The sequence below is a fragment of the Hirsutella rhossiliensis genome, assembly GCF_020360975.1.
Source record: "Hirsutella rhossiliensis strain HR02 chromosome Unknown scaffold00003, whole genome shotgun sequence".
Lineage (NCBI taxonomy): Eukaryota > Fungi > Ascomycota > Sordariomycetes > Hypocreales > Ophiocordycipitaceae > Hirsutella > Hirsutella rhossiliensis.
The window spans coordinates 6,639,856-6,658,843 of record NW_025408669.1 but is presented as its reverse complement, the minus strand read 5'-3'; the positions used below and the strand labels follow the sequence as shown (position 1 = coordinate 6,658,843).

The 18,988-nt window shown below is 58.5% G+C and overlaps 4 protein-coding genes across 4 annotated transcripts; 2 read left to right on the top strand and 2 right to left on the bottom strand.

The window, feature by feature from the left end:
- Positions 1-6,047: 6,047 nt before the first annotated feature.
- On the top strand, positions 6,048-10,698 carry HRG_03965 (uncharacterized protein; the record flags this gene model as incomplete). Its single annotated transcript, XM_044862436.1, has 6 exons — positions 6,048-6,238; positions 6,322-6,421; positions 6,481-6,828; positions 6,889-7,356; positions 7,399-9,240; positions 9,295-10,698. 6 exons carry the CDS (start codon positions 6,048-6,050, stop codon positions 10,696-10,698), a joined length of 4,353 nt encoding a protein of 1,450 aa, XP_044723462.1.
- A 1,666-nt stretch (positions 10,699-12,364) lies between these two features.
- Positions 12,365-13,440, top strand: HRG_03964 (whi5 like domain-containing protein; the record flags this gene model as incomplete). The annotated part of the gene is made up of 3 exons (XM_044862435.1): positions 12,365-12,610; positions 12,781-12,939; positions 13,027-13,440. 3 exons carry the CDS (start codon positions 12,365-12,367, stop codon positions 13,438-13,440), a joined length of 819 nt encoding a protein of 272 aa, XP_044723461.1.
- Positions 13,441-14,054: 614 nt separating this feature from the next.
- On the bottom strand, positions 14,055-15,551 carry HRG_03963 (aminopeptidase I zinc metalloprotease (M18) domain-containing protein; the record flags this gene model as incomplete). The annotated part of the gene is made up of 2 exons (XM_044862434.1): positions 14,055-15,442; positions 15,494-15,551. 2 exons carry the CDS (start codon positions 15,549-15,551, stop codon positions 14,055-14,057), a joined length of 1,446 nt encoding a protein of 481 aa, XP_044723460.1.
- Positions 15,552-17,800: 2,249 nt separating this feature from the next.
- On the bottom strand, positions 17,801-18,759 carry HRG_03962 (RTA1 like protein; the record flags this gene model as incomplete). The annotated part of the gene is made up of 2 exons (XM_044862433.1): positions 17,801-18,393; positions 18,456-18,759. 2 exons carry the CDS (start codon positions 18,757-18,759, stop codon positions 17,801-17,803), a joined length of 897 nt encoding a protein of 298 aa, XP_044723459.1.
- Between the last annotated feature and the right edge of the window lie 229 nt (positions 18,760-18,988).

Sequence of the window (18,988 nt, the reverse complement as noted above, 5' to 3'; positions counted from 1 at the left end):
AAAGCGAGTCACAAATGAGGTGTTGGGTCTCGTAGGCAGGACCGAACGTGCTCGAGTGCCGGCAATCCTGTCAGCATCGCTGTAAGGAACTCTTTGGAAGCCCTCGACCAGCTCGTCATCTTGCGGCTTGGCAGTCTTGGACTTGAGAGGCTCAAATGTCAGTGTTGGTGCAAACGGACGAGGAAACAAGTGTACTCGGTATACCAAGATAAAGAACGTTGCCCTTGAGAAAGCGCAAAGAGCAATCTTGATTCGATGAAGCATGATTGGATGTCCATGGATCGCGCCTCGCACCGTCTCGCAACACGTTTAAGGGCTCTCTGCTGACTGCCATTTATACTCGTCGCACCTCGAACAATGACACACCCTCCCTACTGACGACGCAACCTGCCGTGTCACACTCCACCAGACACCACCACACGGCAGAACTCCCCCGTTGAGCTGCACTGCCTGGGCCCGTCTCTTGTCGGTTGCCTGACAAGCCTCTGGGCAGCGAAGCGGCCGCCCATTCTTGCTCGACCCCTTTCCCCGCCCTACTGATGTGCTCCCGTGTCGCCGACGTCTTTCCTTGCCGAGCCGTCAGGGTCACCAAGCCATGGATCCAAGAAGGGGACTTTTCAGTATGGCGCGGGGGCTCGCAGGGCATCTATCTTCTTCAGGTCCCCGGGCCGGCTCGGCAGCTGCCTTGCTCCCCTGCATGGGTATTGTTGGTCCCCGAGTGCTCACATGCATGCTGTATGCAACGAATGACGGCACCGTTGCTGTCTGCCTTTGCACTGTAACAAGTACACGAAGCAGGTTGGTACGATACGAGCTCGTGTACCGCGAGCGCCTCGGCTCGGATGGCTATACATACAATAAGGCAAGCAAGGCTTACATGTAGCTTACGTGTATCTACGTGCGCCCGGAGAATGTGTTGGAAGCGCCAAGCGAGAGGGGCGGAGGCGCCCTTCCAACAAAGCTGAAGCTGGAAGCGAGGAGAATGGCAAGCGTGGGTAGTAGCCAGGCTCGCTCAGCTTCTCTTCATCCCGTCTCGCTTTACCGATCTGCTTCGTCGGTAGAAACGGGACGCTACAAGGGTTCTCTCTGGCAAGCATACGGTATGTATGCAACTGATTTGACGTGGTAGAGAAATCGCACGTGCATCAATATCAGACGCATGCCGCGCGTAGATTGATGAGCGGCATTGACGAGCTGCGCGGAAAGCTTCGCTCGACAGATCCAAGCGCCCGGGATTGGTCCTCAACCCCGGCTCATTCGCCCGCGCCCTTCCTTGTCCTGTTAGACGCTTGAGCTGACGTTTTGTTCGATGTTGGAGCCAAGACGGGGGGGAATCTCGTCATCAGATGCAAACAACAGCTGGTATTTCGGTCGTCTTCGTTGTCAGGTGAGGAGGGCTCGGGATGGCATGGGAAGAAGTCAGCGGGAGGGGGAGGGCATGGCAGGGGGAGGCAGGCAGGCATGGGGGAGGCAGGCATGGTGGGGGAGGCAGGCATGCCAACAGCTGACATGGGGTCCTCCCTGTGCGACATGGGCGGGGTACTCGGTGCCTTGGCACAGTGTACACACGGCTGAAGGCCTGCAGATCACGGCAATTTGGAGTTGGTCTGTCGACAATTACAGCTTACCGACTGTGCTGGAGATCTGAGGAGCGTGCTGATCTTGGCCGTGTCAGTAAACGGTGAAGAGTCCCTTACGTGCATACAACACACATGGCCCCCATGACCCGGGGGTTTGTATGTATGTACATACAGAATACTGTAGCCGAGACGATCGGCTGATGCGGGCAAAAGAGAGGGAGCTTTATTATACATAGTAGACAAGGCGACAGATTGGAGGTTGGAGATTGGAGGGGGAGGAGAGGAGACAGGCGCTCTTCCGCTCCGGATGGGAGACACTTGGCAGCTGTGTTGCCAAGCGCCGCAGGAGCGGGCAGTACAGGAACTCCTTGCTTGAGGCATCCAGGACATTGATCTTTTTCATTCTTCTAAAGTATCCTTCTAAATACAGTATGATGCGTACTTGTATATATCCCTGAAGAAAGTCAAGGCACATGCTCCCAACACAAGCATCTTGTCAGTCTTCAGACCCACGCCTTTTCTTTTTTCCCAGGGCCAGCACGAAAAAGAACAGCAAAGAAACTGGCTCGAACGTGTCAGGCAGGGTCCTCTCTAAGGCCCAGATCCGCATCGTAGATCGGCAGCCAGCTTTCGACTGCCATGTGCGCGTCCCGTTCTGGCCAGATAGCGTTCTATGCCAGTAGTTTTATATGCGCGGCAGAGTCGGATGGAACGACCAAGCTGTGCTGCAACCATCTGCGCGTGTTGGATGCCACGATGCGTGTGACACGGCACGAGATTGACAGCCTGTCTCTCTCTTCCAGCGGGCTGGCACCAGAGGCCAATAACGCGGAGAGGCACTAAAAAGAGGTTCCATATTTCACCACCTCCTCTTGCTAACGGGACGTGTACAGTACTCTCGTCGGGGGCACTTGCTCGCTAACTTTTGGCTGTCCTTCAATCGCCGCCGTCCCAGGTGATTTTCACCTGCCGGGTTCAAGCCCGTTGGATAAGCAATCACCTCGGCGGCCTTTTAATATTTGCGGCCCACGAGGAATCGAACGTCTTGGTCACGGCGCTTTGCCGCTTTCCCGAGTCAGACTTTTGGCCTCTTTCGGGAACAGACTGGTAAGAGTTGGGGGTGCCTCGACCGTTGTAAAGTAATTCACGTTGTAGTATCGCAAGGACAAAGCGAAAGAAAGGAAAGGGGCGAGATACGGTGAAAATTCAAGCGTGTCGCAGTCCTTCGTACTCCGTACACACTGCAGCTTTTGCGTTCGTTGCGCTAGACAGGGATATCCTAGATCGACGACGGCAAGGGAGGGGGGGGAGGTTGTCCAATCGCGCACATATCTCACCTCACTCCCAGCTGAGCACCGTAGGTATTCTGTATCCATGCACACATGGCTAATGAGGGAGGGGAACGTGTGTGCGTGAAGAACTACAAAGAGGGGGGGGGGCCAATGATTGACGGAGCAGAGAGTGAAAGGGAATGCAGCAAACAGCAGCTGCTCGGTGGTCATGACAGAGACAGACAACGCATCGGTGGGAATTGGTGTCACACGACGACCCGGCAGTCTGGTGGTGAAGTAAGCCATGCACAATCTCCTTTTATTCGCTCTGGCGCTCCCCTTCCGACACCCCGGGGCCTTGTCGCGTTGCTTTCTATTCGGTAGCATGTACTTGATGATGCCGCTGCTTTTACCGCTGCTCGTGCTGAAGCTCGGCGCAAATTGATTTGGAGGCTTGGACTCCTTGGAGGGTAAAAAAGGGGGCGCGAGGAAGCGGACGGCCCAGGCTGCATCATGGTGGCGCTGTGGGGTTTTGCGACAGGCGCCTGAATGGAAGAGACGACACCCCTGGCCACACTGGCTCGACTGCCGTGGTGGTGCCAAGTACTGCAATGGTGCTTCTATATCTGATGCCCTGATTGACTGGCTGGGTCCGCGGCTAGGACACGACCTGTGCGCTACTTCAGGTACCCCTTGGCTCGCTGAAAGATGAGTGGCACCTCTGACCCACTCCCTGCCTGCGAATGCTGAATTCGTCAGGTACAGAATGCACTACCCTATGTATTAGGGATAAGTTTAACATGGAAGATATGGTCTCTGCTGTCGACAGCCTTCGCGAGGCCAAACTCCCAGCCCAATGTTTCTCTGGCCAACTTCATCGCCTCGGGGGCGCAGCCATGTTAGTACGCCCATGTCGTCCATCACCGCTTTCCTGGCCAAGCGGGCCAAGCAGGCCCAGTAGGTGTCAGTGTCAACTCGGTGCAAATCACCTAAGCACAGGGGGGGTCCACCCTACCCGGCGCTATCCAATCCTCAACCCCCTGTATTATTAGTGGCCCCTGTCCTCTGTACTTTTCGCCGCACCGCGTGTCTACCAGCGGCGACGTCCATTGTACAGTGCAGCGTTCGCCTTGCATGCAATGCAGCCTTGGAGCGTAGGCAGCGCTTTTACACGCCAAGATGGGCGTTTTTCTCGCCCAGACTGCACATTCAGAGAGCAAGGCTTTCCATTATCCTTGCCCCGTGAATGACCGGACCACTCACCAAGGCGCCCTGGCGAGCTTGACTCTCCGTCTACCGAGCCTGTGGCGCAGGTGCCTGGGAATAAGTTCGCTTGTCGGTCACTAGGTAGACTCTTGTGTCTCGCCGCCCCGCAGGCCCGTCGACGCCCTAAGAGCTGATTGTTGCCCGTCCTTCTCGTTGACCACATCGTCCTGGTATTTCTGCACGGGCGGACTGGCTCGCCTTTCAAGTTCCATTGTGATATTTGTCCGCTTCGCCTCGTGCAGTTCTGCCGGTACCGAGCGGCACCATCGGCAGCAGGTATGGCTCTGGCCGGTGTGGTACTTGTTCAAGCCGCGTTTCAGAAACGAAAGACGACGTGGTTAGGCTCTGGTGCGGCAGCCAGGCAAGCAACCACTCTCCAGGTATGTACCTCGCCTGGGAGCCAGTCTGCCTTGTAGAGATGCCCAAGTAATAGCCGTCGCTTCTTTTGCCAGCCTTGTTGCAACGTCTGGTTATCTACCGACACCACTTGGCGAACCATGCCTCATTTATGTACGTACGAAGTACAAAATCAGGAAGCCAAGCCACAGGTACGGGACTGGTACTCGCCTCCCCAAAGCACTGCCACTGGTGCGACCAGGACACTGTACCGTACACCGATCCGGTACCTCACTGCGGTCCTGAGCATTCAGCTGGTCCATCTCCAGGTCCAGGGTCGCCAGATATCCAGACCAGTCGCTCACGCCAACAGACAGATGAAGCCCTGAAGACCAACCACCCGCCGTCAGGCCTCCATCGCCCTCCTGTCTCCGTCTCTTTCTTTGCCTTGAATCTCCTCCTCCTCTACAGGTACAAGCTCGGGCTGGCACTAGACCCACTCCGTATACGCACTGTACCTGTACCCGTGCATGCTCGCGGCCTTTGTACCCGGCCTTGTACCTGGAACCCGTCCCCTCTCCGACGATGCCTGCACCCAACACACACACACACACACTACCCACCCACCCACACCTCTCCCGCTCGCTCCCGGTCACCAACTTCTCAGTCTTTTGCGCCCGCACTGCTCTGCACCCTTCTCTCTCCTCTGCTACTCCTCCTTCTCCTCCCCCCATCCATCATCACCACCCACGACCAACACCGGCTCAGGTGTCCGTGACCTCGTCTCCTCCCGAGCATTGCGCAAACGGGGACGCTCTTTTCCATCGCTTCATTCTAGGTAACTAGCCCGTTTCATTCCCCTCTTCCTCCCGCCTCGACGTCCCGGCCACCACCCCAGCCTCAGGCCCGCCTCACCACTTTCCGCTACCCAACGGCGGGTCACGATCCTCGATTCCAGTCGTCGCCGCTCGCCCGACCGTCTCTGCGCTGCCCCTGCCCTTCCCTCACCGGATGCCGTCCATGTCCAGGTGCAGGCCTCGATCGCCGGCGGTCCGAATCTCGACACTCGGTGGCTGAACAATCACCGGCCGCACTTTGTTCGACGACGACTTGTCAGCATCCTGCGTCCACCCCGACCGAAATCCTCGCATCGTCGCAACGTTGCCCAGTCTCCCCATCGTCGACAGTTTTCCGCCGCCGCTCCTTTTCTCATCCCTCTTCACCGACGTCCATGCTCACACGCTTCGACTTTCTCGCCTCTAGTCAACGGATCTCATCAGACCACCTGCTACCGCCGGGCGAGGCCATCTCTCTATGAACGATACCTGAACCAGATAAAATTCATATTCCACGCCGTCGACGAATTTGTTCCGGTCGGAACGAACAGTATAAAGACGAATTTAGGTTTTTCTTCTCCTCGCCACCTCGCTGCACCACGCCGTTTACCTTTGATTGATCAAATCTCGTCCTTGCCGCTCGCACGCCACCACCAAGCGCGCTCATACTCCCGCGAACCCCTCGACTATTTCAACGTGTCAGTCGGTCATATAAGCAAGACGAGTAGGGGGACTGTCCCGACCCGACTCCTGCGGCCATGGCCGCCAACATGCAGCACATGGCTGGGGTCGGCCAGATGATGCCCCAGCAAATGCGAAAGCCCGCAAACGCAAATCAGCTACAGCAGCTTGTCTATCAGACTCTTCTCCAGCATGCACAGGCGCCCAATGCTCTGGCGTGGCAAGCTAACGTCAGCTTGAACGACCGCATGGGCAAGACTATGGACCTGTGCGTACTTCCCCTTCCCGTGCGCCCTGGCCTAGAGCCGCGAGCGCTTGCCGCAGGGGCCTCTCTTGCTGACCCAAGCTTAGCATCTCCAACATCACCCTGGCTGTCGGCATCGAGCAGATACGAGCCGCGGAATTTGGCTGCAACTTTGAGCGCGAGGCCTTCATCAAGTCGCCCAACAAGGTATGAATGCTACTTCTTTGCCTCGCTTTCCTGCCGCCGCCGTCTAACCTCTTGTGCAGGAGGCCTACGACCAATTGATGGCCAACAAGACCATGGAGTTCTTCAAGAAGCGGCAAGCCAACGAGCCCAACCTCCAAAACACACTCAACGCCCAAGCACAAGCAGCCCAGGCACAGGCACAGGCACAGGCCATGATGAACATGCAAGCTCAGATGGGCCGAGGCATGGGCCAGGCTCCGCAACAGGGCTTCCAGCACCTTCAACATCAGATGCAGGCTTCACAGATTCCCCAGCATGCGCAGCAACAACCCCAGGCGCAGCAACAACCGATGGGCATGGGCATGGGCTTGCAGGCTGGTCGCGGTGGCATGCCCCCTGGTCTCGGTGGTCAACAGGCCATGGGTATGGCCGGTGGTCTCAACCGTCCACCACAGCAACTTGCCGCTGAAATGTCGAGGCTCGCTCAGGCTGACAAGGCCAAGGTCATGGATCTCGCCTCCAAGATGATGATCCAAGCCAGCGAACAGCAAAAGTCGAGTGCACGCTTGCATGTGCAGCAGCGGATGCCGCCGCAGCAGCTTGCCGAGTTCCAGGCCCAAGGCAAGGACCCCCTGTTGTGGTTCTTCCAGACACAGGCTTTCCATATGCTCAAGGCGAGCATGAACCAGCGCTTGCAGCAACAGGGAGGTGCCCAGAACCCCAACGCTGGTCAAGCTGCCATGATGCAGCCGCAACACAGCCAGCAGTCTCTTCAGCGGCAAAACATGATGAATGCCGGACAGCCAAACGAGTTCTCGCAGTTCACGCCCAACATGGAGAGCATCAAGGATCAACAGATGAACGGCCTTATGGCTCAACAGGCTGGCCAGATGGTCGTCCCGGCTAGCAATGGAGGCGCCCGCAACGCCACGCCCCAGCCGGCAAACCAAAACATGGTCGGCCAGCAGGGCCCGAACCAGACCCCTCGGCAACCTCAGCAGCAACAGTCTCAGCAGCAGCAGTCTCAGCACCAGATGCAGACGCAGCCTCAACAGCAGCAACAGCAGCAACAGGGTGCCAATCTTCAACAAATGAAGATGAACCAGGCGCAACCACCACAGCCACACCTCCAGATGAAGCAGATGCAGGGTCAGGGCAACATGGGCGGTGGCATTCCCCCATCGCAGAGTCCTGCCATGAACACCCTCAACACGCCGGTATCTCGCCCACCAAGTGCCATGAATGCCATGGGTGGCCCCGGAATGGGTCAGCAGGGGGGCATGCAATTTGGGGATCAGCGATTCAACCAAGGCATCCAACGGCCGAACAATCAAGCATTCAGCAACATGCTCAACAGCATGACGCCCGACCAAAGGCAGGCTCTTCATGGCCTGCCCCCCGAGAAGCTCAACGAGGTGATGAGGAGGTGGCAGAATCAGAGGCAGGAACAGATGGCCATGGGCGCGGGTCAAATGAACCAGAATCGCCCCCAGAATCAGTTTGGTGGGCAGATGAACATGAACATGGGTGGTGGCCAAGGCCCCCAGGGGATGCAGCAGCCCGCCGGCCCAGGGACCGGGAATCAGCAACAGCAGATGCGGATGCCCATGCAGAACCCCCAGGCCCAAGTCATCATGGATCAGATGGATCTGCCTCCGCAAGTCCATAACCAGATTGGCCAGCTTCCTGTCGAGGTCAAGAAGTGGAGGGACTTGAAGATGTGGCTGAACCAGAACAACAACAGCCTACCTCCAAACATCCGCGCTTCACTCGTCACCCTCCAGCAGAAGCAATTTCATGTCTTGATGCAGAGGCGCGCATCCATGTCGGGTCAGAATCCGGGCATGAACCCAGCCGGAATGCCTGGTCAGATGCCCAATCAGCAGCTGGGCATGCAGCGGCCTGTTGGAAATATCCCGCCTCAAGTCGTCCAAGTGACGAACCAGGAGATCTCGCAGATTCGCAGTCAGAAGCAAAACCTGGCTGGCATGCCCGAAGAGCAGCTGCGGGCAATGATTTCGCACATGAAGAGACAGGCGTGGTTGCAGCAGCAGCAGCAGCAAATGAGAGCACAACAGGCGCAAGCCCAGACCCAGGCCCAGGCCAACACTCAGGCTCAGGCTCAGGCTCAGCAAGGCGGGCAGAACCAAATGTCCGGTCCTTCTCAGGCCTCGATGCAGATGCAACCGACTCCGCAGCCGCATCAACCGCAACAAAATCGCACGCCCCAACCTCAACCTCAGGGGACGCCTAACACCACGGGACAATCGGCCGCGATGCAATCCAGTACCCCGAAGCAGCAGCCGCAACAGTCTCAGGGGCCGCAGGGGCTGTCAGCCAACGACCAGTCAAGAAACAACCGGCCGCAACCGCCCAAGAACCTCAAGCGACCCAGCACCGACGAAGCTGCGGACACTACCGGTCCTGCAAGTGCCGGTTCAGCACCACCCAGGCCGACATCGCAACCAGTCCAACAAGCACCGAAAGGCATCACGTCTCTAACGCCACAGCAAGTCGCCTCTCTGAATCCCGACCAACGGGCGAAGTACGAGCAATACCTGAAGATGCAAATGGCTGGACAGGGTCAGCAGGCGGCAAACATGATGCAGCAGGCCGCGGGCACCGAGGCCCTGAACCGCCTGAAACAGCTGAGCCAGGAGGAACAGCGCAAGTTTGGCCAGGAGTCATTGTCAGAGATCCCCATGAATCAGCAAGAGCACAACGACACTGCTGCAAAGCTGCAGCGCATCTCGATGGATATGAAGAAGGTGGGCCGCGGCCTGACCAAGTGGTATTCGATTACGCGAGATGATGCGCGGGCCAAGATGTTCTTCAGAACTGTGAGTGTTACCGTCCCGAAAGAGGTGCGGGCCCGGAACTGACCATGACCACAGCGAATGCGCATCATGAAGCAATTTTGCGACGGCGAGGCTATGCGGGAGCTCAACGACAAGTTCAGCATTCGCTCCTCCGAGATCGACCAGGCTCGAGCAATGTTGGAAAGCATGGCTAAGGACCTTGCTGCCAGCATGATGAAAAGCGGCATGTTGAAGCAGGCCAGCCAGGCACAGCAAAGTCAAGCGGCGTCTCAGAACCAGGGGCAGCCGCAGCCGCAGCAGCAACAGGACCAGCCGGTGCCGCTGAATGCCGCCAACCTAGAGAAGAACACGCAGGCATTGAACAAGATGAACCAGCAGAGGCCGGCGGCAAAGGCCAACCAGGTCCCTCCAGCGCCGACGGCAGCGCAGCCACCGTTCCCCTTTGGCGAGTCTTCACCCCACGGAAACCCCAGCTACATCGGCAAACCAAAGGACATGAACCTCCAGCTGCCGCCGGCGCGCAAGAAGCAGAAGACTGCGGGGCCGCAGCCCGGTCAAGCAGCGCAGGGTGCCACACCATCGCCCAAGACGAGCAAGAATGCCTCGCCCGAGATGCGCCGAGCGCCCGAGCCGCAGAAGCCAGTCTTGCTCTGCAAGGACCCCGAGTGTTCCTCGTCACCTTTGGGATTCCCGAACGAACAAGCATTGCAGCACCACATCGATGAGGAGCACGTCAGGCCCATGGAGGATCCCGTCAAGTTTGTCAAGGAGAACCTGGCGCTGGCGCTCGGCTTGGACTCGGACGGAAGCCTCAAGAAAGCGACGCAAGCCTCGGCAGCCATGAGCACGTCGACGTCGAAGCAAGGCCTCCTCACGCCGGGCAACATGGCTAGCACGCCCATGTCTCAGGACATGTCGATGAAGAGGACGCCAAGCGCTGCTGGCAGGCCACAGGACGCCAAGTCTGCGGGGAAAATGGATGCTGGCGGCGCGCCGAGGCAGGGCGACGGCAAGCCAACGGATGCTTCGGGGACTCTTGCGACACGCGCCGACCCCTGGGCTGGCTGCACCATTGACCCCCAGGCTTTCATTGCCAACCTGGGGTGGGAGAAGGGAATCGGGCTGCCCAACATTGTCAGCGAAGCCAACATGTACCGGTCGCTGACGCCCAAGGACACGCCGGAATCCAGCAAGGACAGCGGGTCGAGCGAGCCGAACAGCGACATCTCCGAGGGCGCGGCACTCGACATTGACGTGTACTGGCGCAACTATGAAAACTTCGACTCGGACCTGCTGCTTGATCTCCACAACGCAAACCTGGAAGGGGACATGATGACCAAGGACGTGAGCGGGCAGACGCTTGATCCGATGGTCCTCATGGAACCCTCGTTCGGACCAGCCCCAGACTGGGACGACATCAACATCGACTTCACGAAGCCATTCGAACTTGATACCCGCTTTTACAGCATGGCAACCTAGCGCCGCTTGCTTTTGTTCCCTGTTTGGGCCCTTGACCCGTGATGAGTGGTTTTTCGACGGCAGTTTGTCTGCGCGCTTGGCCAGGGAAGCGGAAACGGTAATGGGGGCGCTTCTGAAGCGTTTCTACAGCGAATTTTGATTGTTACCCGTCACTTGTTTGCCATTGGGCTCGCAGGATATATAGCCGAGTTGATGAGACGGCATATTTGCAGATCGTGACGAGGTTTTATCGAGGCAGGTGAATGGCACAAAACAGGATGCAGTGGAGGCGTCGAGTCTCGCTACGAGGGATGAAGTGTTGCGTGTACGGTATAGCGAGAGGCCGGCAATAGGATGGTGTTGTCGGCGGAGGGTGACGATTTGATGACAGTTCCCGTTGATTGTTGCTTCCACTTGTGACTGCTGGTGGTCGAGGCGTCCGTGTCTAGGATATGGGCGTCGAACGCATGCACGTAGCAGTACAACATATACTCGGTATCAAGGAGGCAGCAAGGCACGGGCGAGGCTGACGAGATGACGTCCAAGGGTACGATGCTCTCGACGTCTACGCAGACGTTGGGAAGCAGGAGGGAAAACGGTCTGGGACACATGGACGACGTGGAAGTCGACGTAGCGTCGTCGCGAGCAGTGAAGAGCCACGACACGGAGGATGGATGCAGTGCACCTTACGGATAAAGAAGAGTGGAGTTTTCTGGCGACGGGTCCGAGTCGCGCCCGCGCGTGCGGGGAGCAAGGAAAGGGGATCGGGTGCCGAGCCGCAGCTGTGTTGTTGAGGGTCCAGGGTGATTCGCGTGCTGAAACGGTCGCCGTGGCGTCGTCGTTGTCTTTCCTTCCTTTTTTCCTGCGCCGTGTGTGTGCTGTGGACGTTTGTTGCTGGCGGAAACGGGTTTTTATCGATGATGGTAATTCGCTGACGGGACGAGGAGGGGTCGTCATGGCATACATACACAGTTTTTATGCAGGTACGGATTATGTACATACACACACGTGCCTCTGTAATTACAACAGCACTGCTTAGATCATCAGCACTGCTTAGATAAGGCCCGCTCTCTCGCCGCTCCTCGGCTCCGCTCCCTCCACCCCTGATGGCCCGCGCTGCCCTCTTACACGAATCCCCAGGGGCGGAAAAAAACAGCCGCTGTTCGGTCCGTCTCGTCATTGGGGGGGCGAGGTACAGGGGCACCACGGGAGAGCGCGCGCGCGCAGGTCTGTTAGGTAAGTAGGTACTGTAGGTAGTAGGTAGGGACCGGATGGTGAGTGGGCGCGCCTTGAATCCACCAAACCGCCTACTTACTAGTAATAGAGGAGCCGGCGCGCGCGCGCTCGCGACGACGGCGCCGTCTTCTCTCTTCCGCATTCTTCCTCTCTCGTTCCCTCCCCCCTGTGTCACGGATACACGACGCGCGCATCGAGATACCATTGCTACCCGCTCGAGATACCCCCATTTCCTCCTCTTCTTCTTCATCATCATCTTCTTCTTCTCCCAGTCCGTTCATCTCCCGGCGCGGCTGACAAGCAATACAAGTCGCGCTCCCGGTCCAACGCCTCCCCTAGGCCGCACGCACAATCCATATAAAACCACGACACGCATCCGCATCCGCCGCGCAAGACACCACGACGCGCGCCCGCACACACAGGGGCCAAGCAAGCACCAGAGAGCGCCGCCATGGACGCCGCCGCCGCCTCGCCTCTCAAGAGACGCGCCCCGCTCGCGGCGCTCGACGTGAACGTGATGCCGTCGTCGCCCCGGACGGCAGGCGGCAAGGACGCCGTCCTCTCCCCGGCTTTCAAGCGGGATCCCGGGAGTGACGACGACGGCGGCTCGCCGCCCGCGGGGACCAAGCGGCAGGCCGACGCCGAAGGCATGGACGTGAGCCCGGCGGCCAAGAAGGCGTGTCTGGGGCGGGACGAGGTGCGTTTCCAGTTACCACGGCCCCTTCTTCCCTCCCTGGGCGAGACAATGGCCCTTTGTTAGCGGCCCTTGTTGAACCCTAACCCTTCCCTTCTTCCCCCCTTCCCATTGTTCCTCGTCCCGCCGCCGTCGCGTGGAAGACGCCTCCTGCTAACACTCAATGCAAAAAGCCGCGGTCCCGGTCGCACAGCCCCGACACCAGCTCCGTCTTCGACACCTCGGTTGCCGACGCCTCGTGGGCCACCATGACGACGACAACCACGGAGCCCGACCTTCTGGACAGGGCCGCCCCGCCCGCCCGGCGCTTGACGAGGGAGCAGGCGAGAGAGGTTGGTCGACGCCGGGTTATCCTCCCGCCAGCCCCGGCGAGAGAGCGGACACGGGTTTTCTTTTCCCAGAGCTAACGTCAAGCGCAGAAGGTCGAGATTCTGCGTCTGCGCCTTGGTCTCGCCAGCTATAAGCTCCGCACGGGCCAGACGACCGTCCCGCTTGCCGACCTGCAGCCCCGGCCGCTTCCGCCGCGCCGGACGGTCCGTGTGCAAAGTCCTCCCACGCCGTCTCAAGACTCGTCTTCGTCGTCGTTGTCGATACCCCAGCAACAACGTCGTCCTTCATCACAACTACAGCAACTGCAACACGACCCCCAACAGCACCAACCCTCTCTAGACGCTGCCCCGACGGCCACCACTATGTCCAGGCACGACGAGGACGGCAGTGCCGGCGGAGAGCAGCACCAGCCCCAGCACCGGGCCCTAAACAGCAGCGCCTTCATCGGGGGGGGCGCAGCGAGTGGACTGCTGAGCCTAGCGAGGGGCTGCGAGATGAGATAGTGAGTGTGGCGGGTTGGCTGCTGTTCACCAAGAGCGGGCTTGGCCATGGTAGAAAAGGCGAGCGTGATTCCCAGACGCGTCGACTGCCATCGTTCCTGAGCTTGACCATGGGACGGGTACTTGGACCAGGTGCAGGCTGGCGGTGCGCGTGTTTGGGCTGGCTGCATACAAGACGCGAGAGGGGGCATTAGGCATTTGGGAGAACACTTCATCATGATGACGACAATCATGGACCTATTCAAAGGCGCTGTCGACCCCCCTTGCCCCCATTCCATGAATTCACCAAGCACTCTGGCCATGGCATGTGATGAGTGACGCGCAGATTACGCAAAGGCAAAGCGACGCCCCCAAGAAAGAGGGGAAGAGGTTTCCAAGATGATATGGCAAGAACATGGGTGTTGTGACCCGAGCTGCCTGCAAGAGGACACCTGGTCAACTGCCGTGGCGCACATTGGATTCGCACAATCACAGCCACTCCCGTCATCTGCGTCAACGGGTAAGACAGCCAGCCCGTGAGTCAAGCAGCGACCCCGACCTTGTCAGGGAATATACGGCGGGCATCCTCGGGGCCCTGGCCCGAATCCCCCTCCCCTGAAAGCTTGCCTCCAGGTCGCTCAGTCGACGAGAATCTTGGACTCCAGACGGCCGTAGCTGTGATAAAACTGGTGAAAGAGCTTGAGGCCGTGCTCGACGTCGGCCGTGCCGCCCGTCTCGCGGATGCTGTGCATGCTGAGCTGCGGGTTGCCGAGGTCGAGCGTGCGCATGCCCATGCGAGCGGCGAGGCCGGGCCCTATGGTGCTCCCACAGGGCGAGTCGTTGCGCACGACGAAGAGTTGCAGGGGCACGCCAGCAAGGCGGGCGCACTCCTGGACGAGGATGATGCCGGGCGAGTTGGTGGCGTAGCGCTGGTTGGCGTTGACCTTGATGACGGTGCCCTTGTTGATGGCGGGCTGGTGCGACGACTCGTGCTTGGCGGCGTAGTTGGGGTGCACCGCATGCGCCATGTCGGCCGAGACGAGAAAGGAGCGTGAAAGCGTCTGCTCGTGTGCCGTCGAGTCGTCGGCCTCGGAGGAGGCGTCGCGGGCGCCGGGCAAGATGGACAGGCGGCGCAGCACCGACGGCAGCATGTTGGAATGGGCGCCCTGGGCCGACTGGGAGCCAATCTCCTCGTGGTCGAAGCAGGCGGCAAGGCGGATGGTGGAGTCGCTGTCGAGCGAAGAGCTCTCCTTGACAGAGGAGATGAGGCCCATGATGGCGCAGTACGTCATGCCCAAGTTGTCGAGGCGCGGGGAGAAGATGAGCTCGTCGGCGAGGCCTCCGATGCACGACTTCTGCGTATCGTAGAGGACGAGCTCGAAGTCGGCAATGGCCGAGACATCGACGCCGAGCTCGCCGGCGATGAGGTCGAGCAGGGCGGGATGATGGCGGTCTGTCATCTTGTCGAGGGGCTGAAAGCCGTCCTTGCTGGCGGTGACCAGCTCGTCATGCTCGGGACTGGCCTTGTTCAACTCTGCGGCAGCGAGACCGGCAATGGGGAAGAGCTCCGTCTCCTTGTTGGGATCAAAACCTGCATCGCGGTTGAGATGGATGGCGAGGGTGGGGATGCGCAGGAGCGGCCTGTCGACCTTGACGAGCTTCTGGACGACGCTGTCGCCTTGGCGGACGAGGACGCGGCCGGCAATGCTCAGATCACGGTCGAACCACGAGTGCCAGATGCCGCCGCCGTAGGTCTCGACGCCGATCTGGAGGTAGCCGACGTTGGACTTTTTGGAGACGGGCTTGAGGCGCAGGCAGGGCGAGTCGGTATGGGCGCCGACAATGGCGACGGGGTTGCCGGGCCTCCACTTGTGGCCGACGGCAAAGGCGATTATGGACGAGCCGTTGCGGGTGAGGTAGTACTTGCCGCCGGGCTTGAGGGCCGAAGTCCAGCAGTCTCGCTCGCGGATCAGGGTGAAGCCGGCCTTTTCGAGGCGGGCGCCGGCGGAGCGGACGGCGTGGTAGGCTGCGGGAAAGTCAGCTGCTGGATGTCATGGAGGAGGCGGCGACAACATACGGGTGGGCGAGGCGTTGACAAAGTCAACAAAGTCGAGCGCGGGCTTGGGAGGCGCCATGCTGGGCGAGGTGGAAAAGCGTGCTGGTGGTGAGACGAGGCGGCGGAGAGGCACGGTCGTGGGCGGCCGGAAGAGACGGACGAGAGACATGGGAGGGGGGAAAGAGGGGGTAAAGGAGGGGGAAGAAGCCGGGCTGCGATGCAGGACGAGGCGGCAACTGCTACCCTGAGATGCTGCTCGTGTCCTATCCCTTTAAGGCCTAAGGCTGCTCCACAGACTACCTTCTACTTGCATCGATCTGGAAGTCGGTGCAGAATTCTGGAGCTGCCGTGAATCCTAACATAAAAGTCGAGCATCACCGTGCTTTTTTAGTCACCCGCAACGAGAGCGACTAGTTTGTGTACTGTTTAGCGTGAGACTTCTTGGTAGCTATAATCTATAATGCCCGAACGATGCCGCCAAGGCCCTTGAAGGGAACAGGCAGGGTGAAATAAAGACGGCCGTTCTTGCCCTTTGCCTGCTCCTGGACCGGCCGTGGCTTTTTACCCCGCTTGGCCTCTTAGGGATTCGTCGTGAGAAGTTGAGCTTGGGGCCGACATCTATATTTGATTCCCCCCGATATAATTGACCCCCACTCATCACTTTCACGTGACGACTCGAATGCTCCTTTATGACTTGTCAGGACTCAGTTGTCACCCTCGTCCTGACCCCTATGCCTTCAAAGCTTCTAGTAAGAGGGATTTTCTACTCGTATATTGCATCATTCGTCCGCGTGCCATCATCACCACCTTTCCGTTACCAAGGCTACCACCATGAAAGAGCAGGTCAGCCACGGAGCCCCGAAGCCATGGGTTCGAGGCAGTTCCGGCAGCAGACGGTAGTGGGGTTTGTCTCAGCTCGTCTTTTGTTGTCGAGATATTCCCGTACATCTTCGTCCTTGGCGGAGAGATCCCAGTATCGTTGCTTCCCGAAACAGCTCTGGAATCTCCATTCCAGCTCTTGAAGTCACCAATAGGTCAACTCCATATTTTGGTTGAAGCTTACACAGCTCTGAGACGGATAAGTTGCGGTTCCCGTCGAATGTGCGACACTCGTCCGACGCGTCGACAACGGTGAAAGTTCTTGAAAACGTTGATGCCACAGACGGAAGAGTCCTCGAGATGTCCAGAAATATCGGGGGCTATTCCTTGACCGCTTGGAATCTAAAAACCACTGACCAGTGCCAGGCTGTCTCCGGTCGAACAAGTCACTACGCGGAGAAGAGTAGTTTATGGGACTGAGCCAGTCTGGAACCGCCTTGTAAGCATCCTTATCTTATCGAATACTTTGGCGGCTGTGTAAACGGTCGAGGTCATCTTAGCCTGGGTGATGAACCCGTGTACAGTCGACATCTTGTCTCCCAAATCGGCCAGTTGGTTGCGGCCGTGTTCTGGGCTTTACTGGATAGCCTCCATCAGCCTGGTAAGCTGCTGTCCATTCTCGCATGCCCGTAGTTCTTCTCCAAGTCGCTCACTGTCTCTCGTTGTCCCAACCATGCACTGATGTAACTGATTACCTTTGAAGGGAGCTGGATGACGGCGATGATGATTGCGTTGTGCTGCGCGGGTCCATTGAATGGCAAACTCCTGTCCGCCAGGCCCTCTTAAAATGCTCGGTTTCCAGTATGGCGTCCAGCAGCAAAAGGTCCACATTCTACTATTTAAACCCATAAACGATTGCAAGGACGAGCCCTCTACTTCACAAAGTGTTTGTTATGCGCTTCTGCCGCGTGTACCCAATCAGGTATATTACAGTTGAGCGTCTAGTCACTGTACGCGACAACTAAGACTGCATTCCGGCTGCTCAAGTTGTCAACCATTTCCTATAGCGACCAGCTATGTTTATCAGTCGCGAGGAAACTCTTCGATAGGCTATGCTGGTATAATTTCTTCCAAAACAATGGCAGGAAACATGCAAACAAGATCATTGCCAGGGTATCGTCAACCCAATTCATCAAAATCCGCTCCACCTATCCTTCTCTGAACGAAATCATCATATATGTGCATGCATCCGTAACCCGTTACTGCGAAGGACACTTCTTCAGAAAAGAAGGGGTATTACGCGAGAGACATGGGGGAAAAAAGACCAAGATGAAAGAGAGAAATGCAAGGTGACCGACTACTGTAGTCAGACACCTTGCGCCATATAGTGAGTGGGCGATCCGACGCAAGCGCGTCTCCTCCTCCCCAGGGCCATCGTCTTTGGCTGCCCTTGGGTAAGCCCGGCCCGGCTTCAGGTATAAGCGCAAGGATTCGACCAAGGCCTGCACCCTACTTGCGCTCAGGAGTGGCCGTGCCGCTCTCGCCATCGTCGGATCCCTTGGGCGGCGCACTCTGGCCAAACACCAGGCCGGGATGCCCGAAGCACAGCGCCAGACATGCCAGTACAATCAAGACGCCCTCGAGGATGACGAAGGGAACCTCCTCTTTGATCAGCTCTCCATGGTAACCGTCGCGCAGCTCGGCAACACGGTAGGCGCAACGGGCCAGGATCAGAAGGATCGACGACGTCAGTCCGAGGAAGAAGCCTTTGATGCGCCAGCCGAAGCCCACGTAGCGGCCCGAGCGCCAGTAGCGGAACATGTAGTCCCCAAAGCAGGCGACAAAGGCCGTCAGGATGATGACCTGCAGCGCCAGGCCGGCCATGGAGATGTTGACACCCGCCTGATCCTGGCCGCCCGATCGCGTTGACATGGCTCCTCCGACGGCCTGGAGGATGAGGCAGACGACGTCGAAAGGGATGAAGATCCAGATGAAGAGCTGTGGCTTGAATCGCGACAGGTCCGGCGCGAAGAAGACGATTGCCTTGGACAAGGTTACGTAGATGGCGGCCGTGTAGAAGACGGGGGCGATGGCCAGGGTAACTAGGGCACGAAATGGTCAGTAAAGGGCGAGGCGCTGAGTGGACAAGGCGGGAAATGCTCACTGATTTGGACCATGAAGCCACCAAACGAAAAAGGGTTGTTGAAGAGGATGATGCGGCCTGCGTAGCCGATGATTTCGCAAAGGCAGCCGACAATCATGCCCGACATGAAGCCCCAGCTCCTCCACCGGACGCCGAGGTAGGTATGAACGAGGCCAAGGATGGCAAACATGACGAGGAAGGTGGCGTTGGCGCCCAGCGAGGGCTGGTAGCCGTAGATGCTCCATTCGGCAGGGCAAATGTCCAGGGTGCAGTTGGCGCTGGGCCCGAAGGTCTTGAGGCCCGGGGGGAGCTCGCCCGAAGACATGATGAATGGTCGCCCTCAGGCTAAGACTAGACGGGGGCTTCAGGCGAGGCAATGGAAGAGAGCAAGATGGGCGATTTGTGAGACTCCAGTATATCCTGGGCTGGGAAGCGGCGGCGTCGGGAGTTGAATGCCGAAGACAAGCGTAACAGGCAGATTGACCAGAATATATAGACAAGTGCGAAGGTGAGTGTCGATGGCAGCGCTGGGAACAAAGACGCATACATCCGGC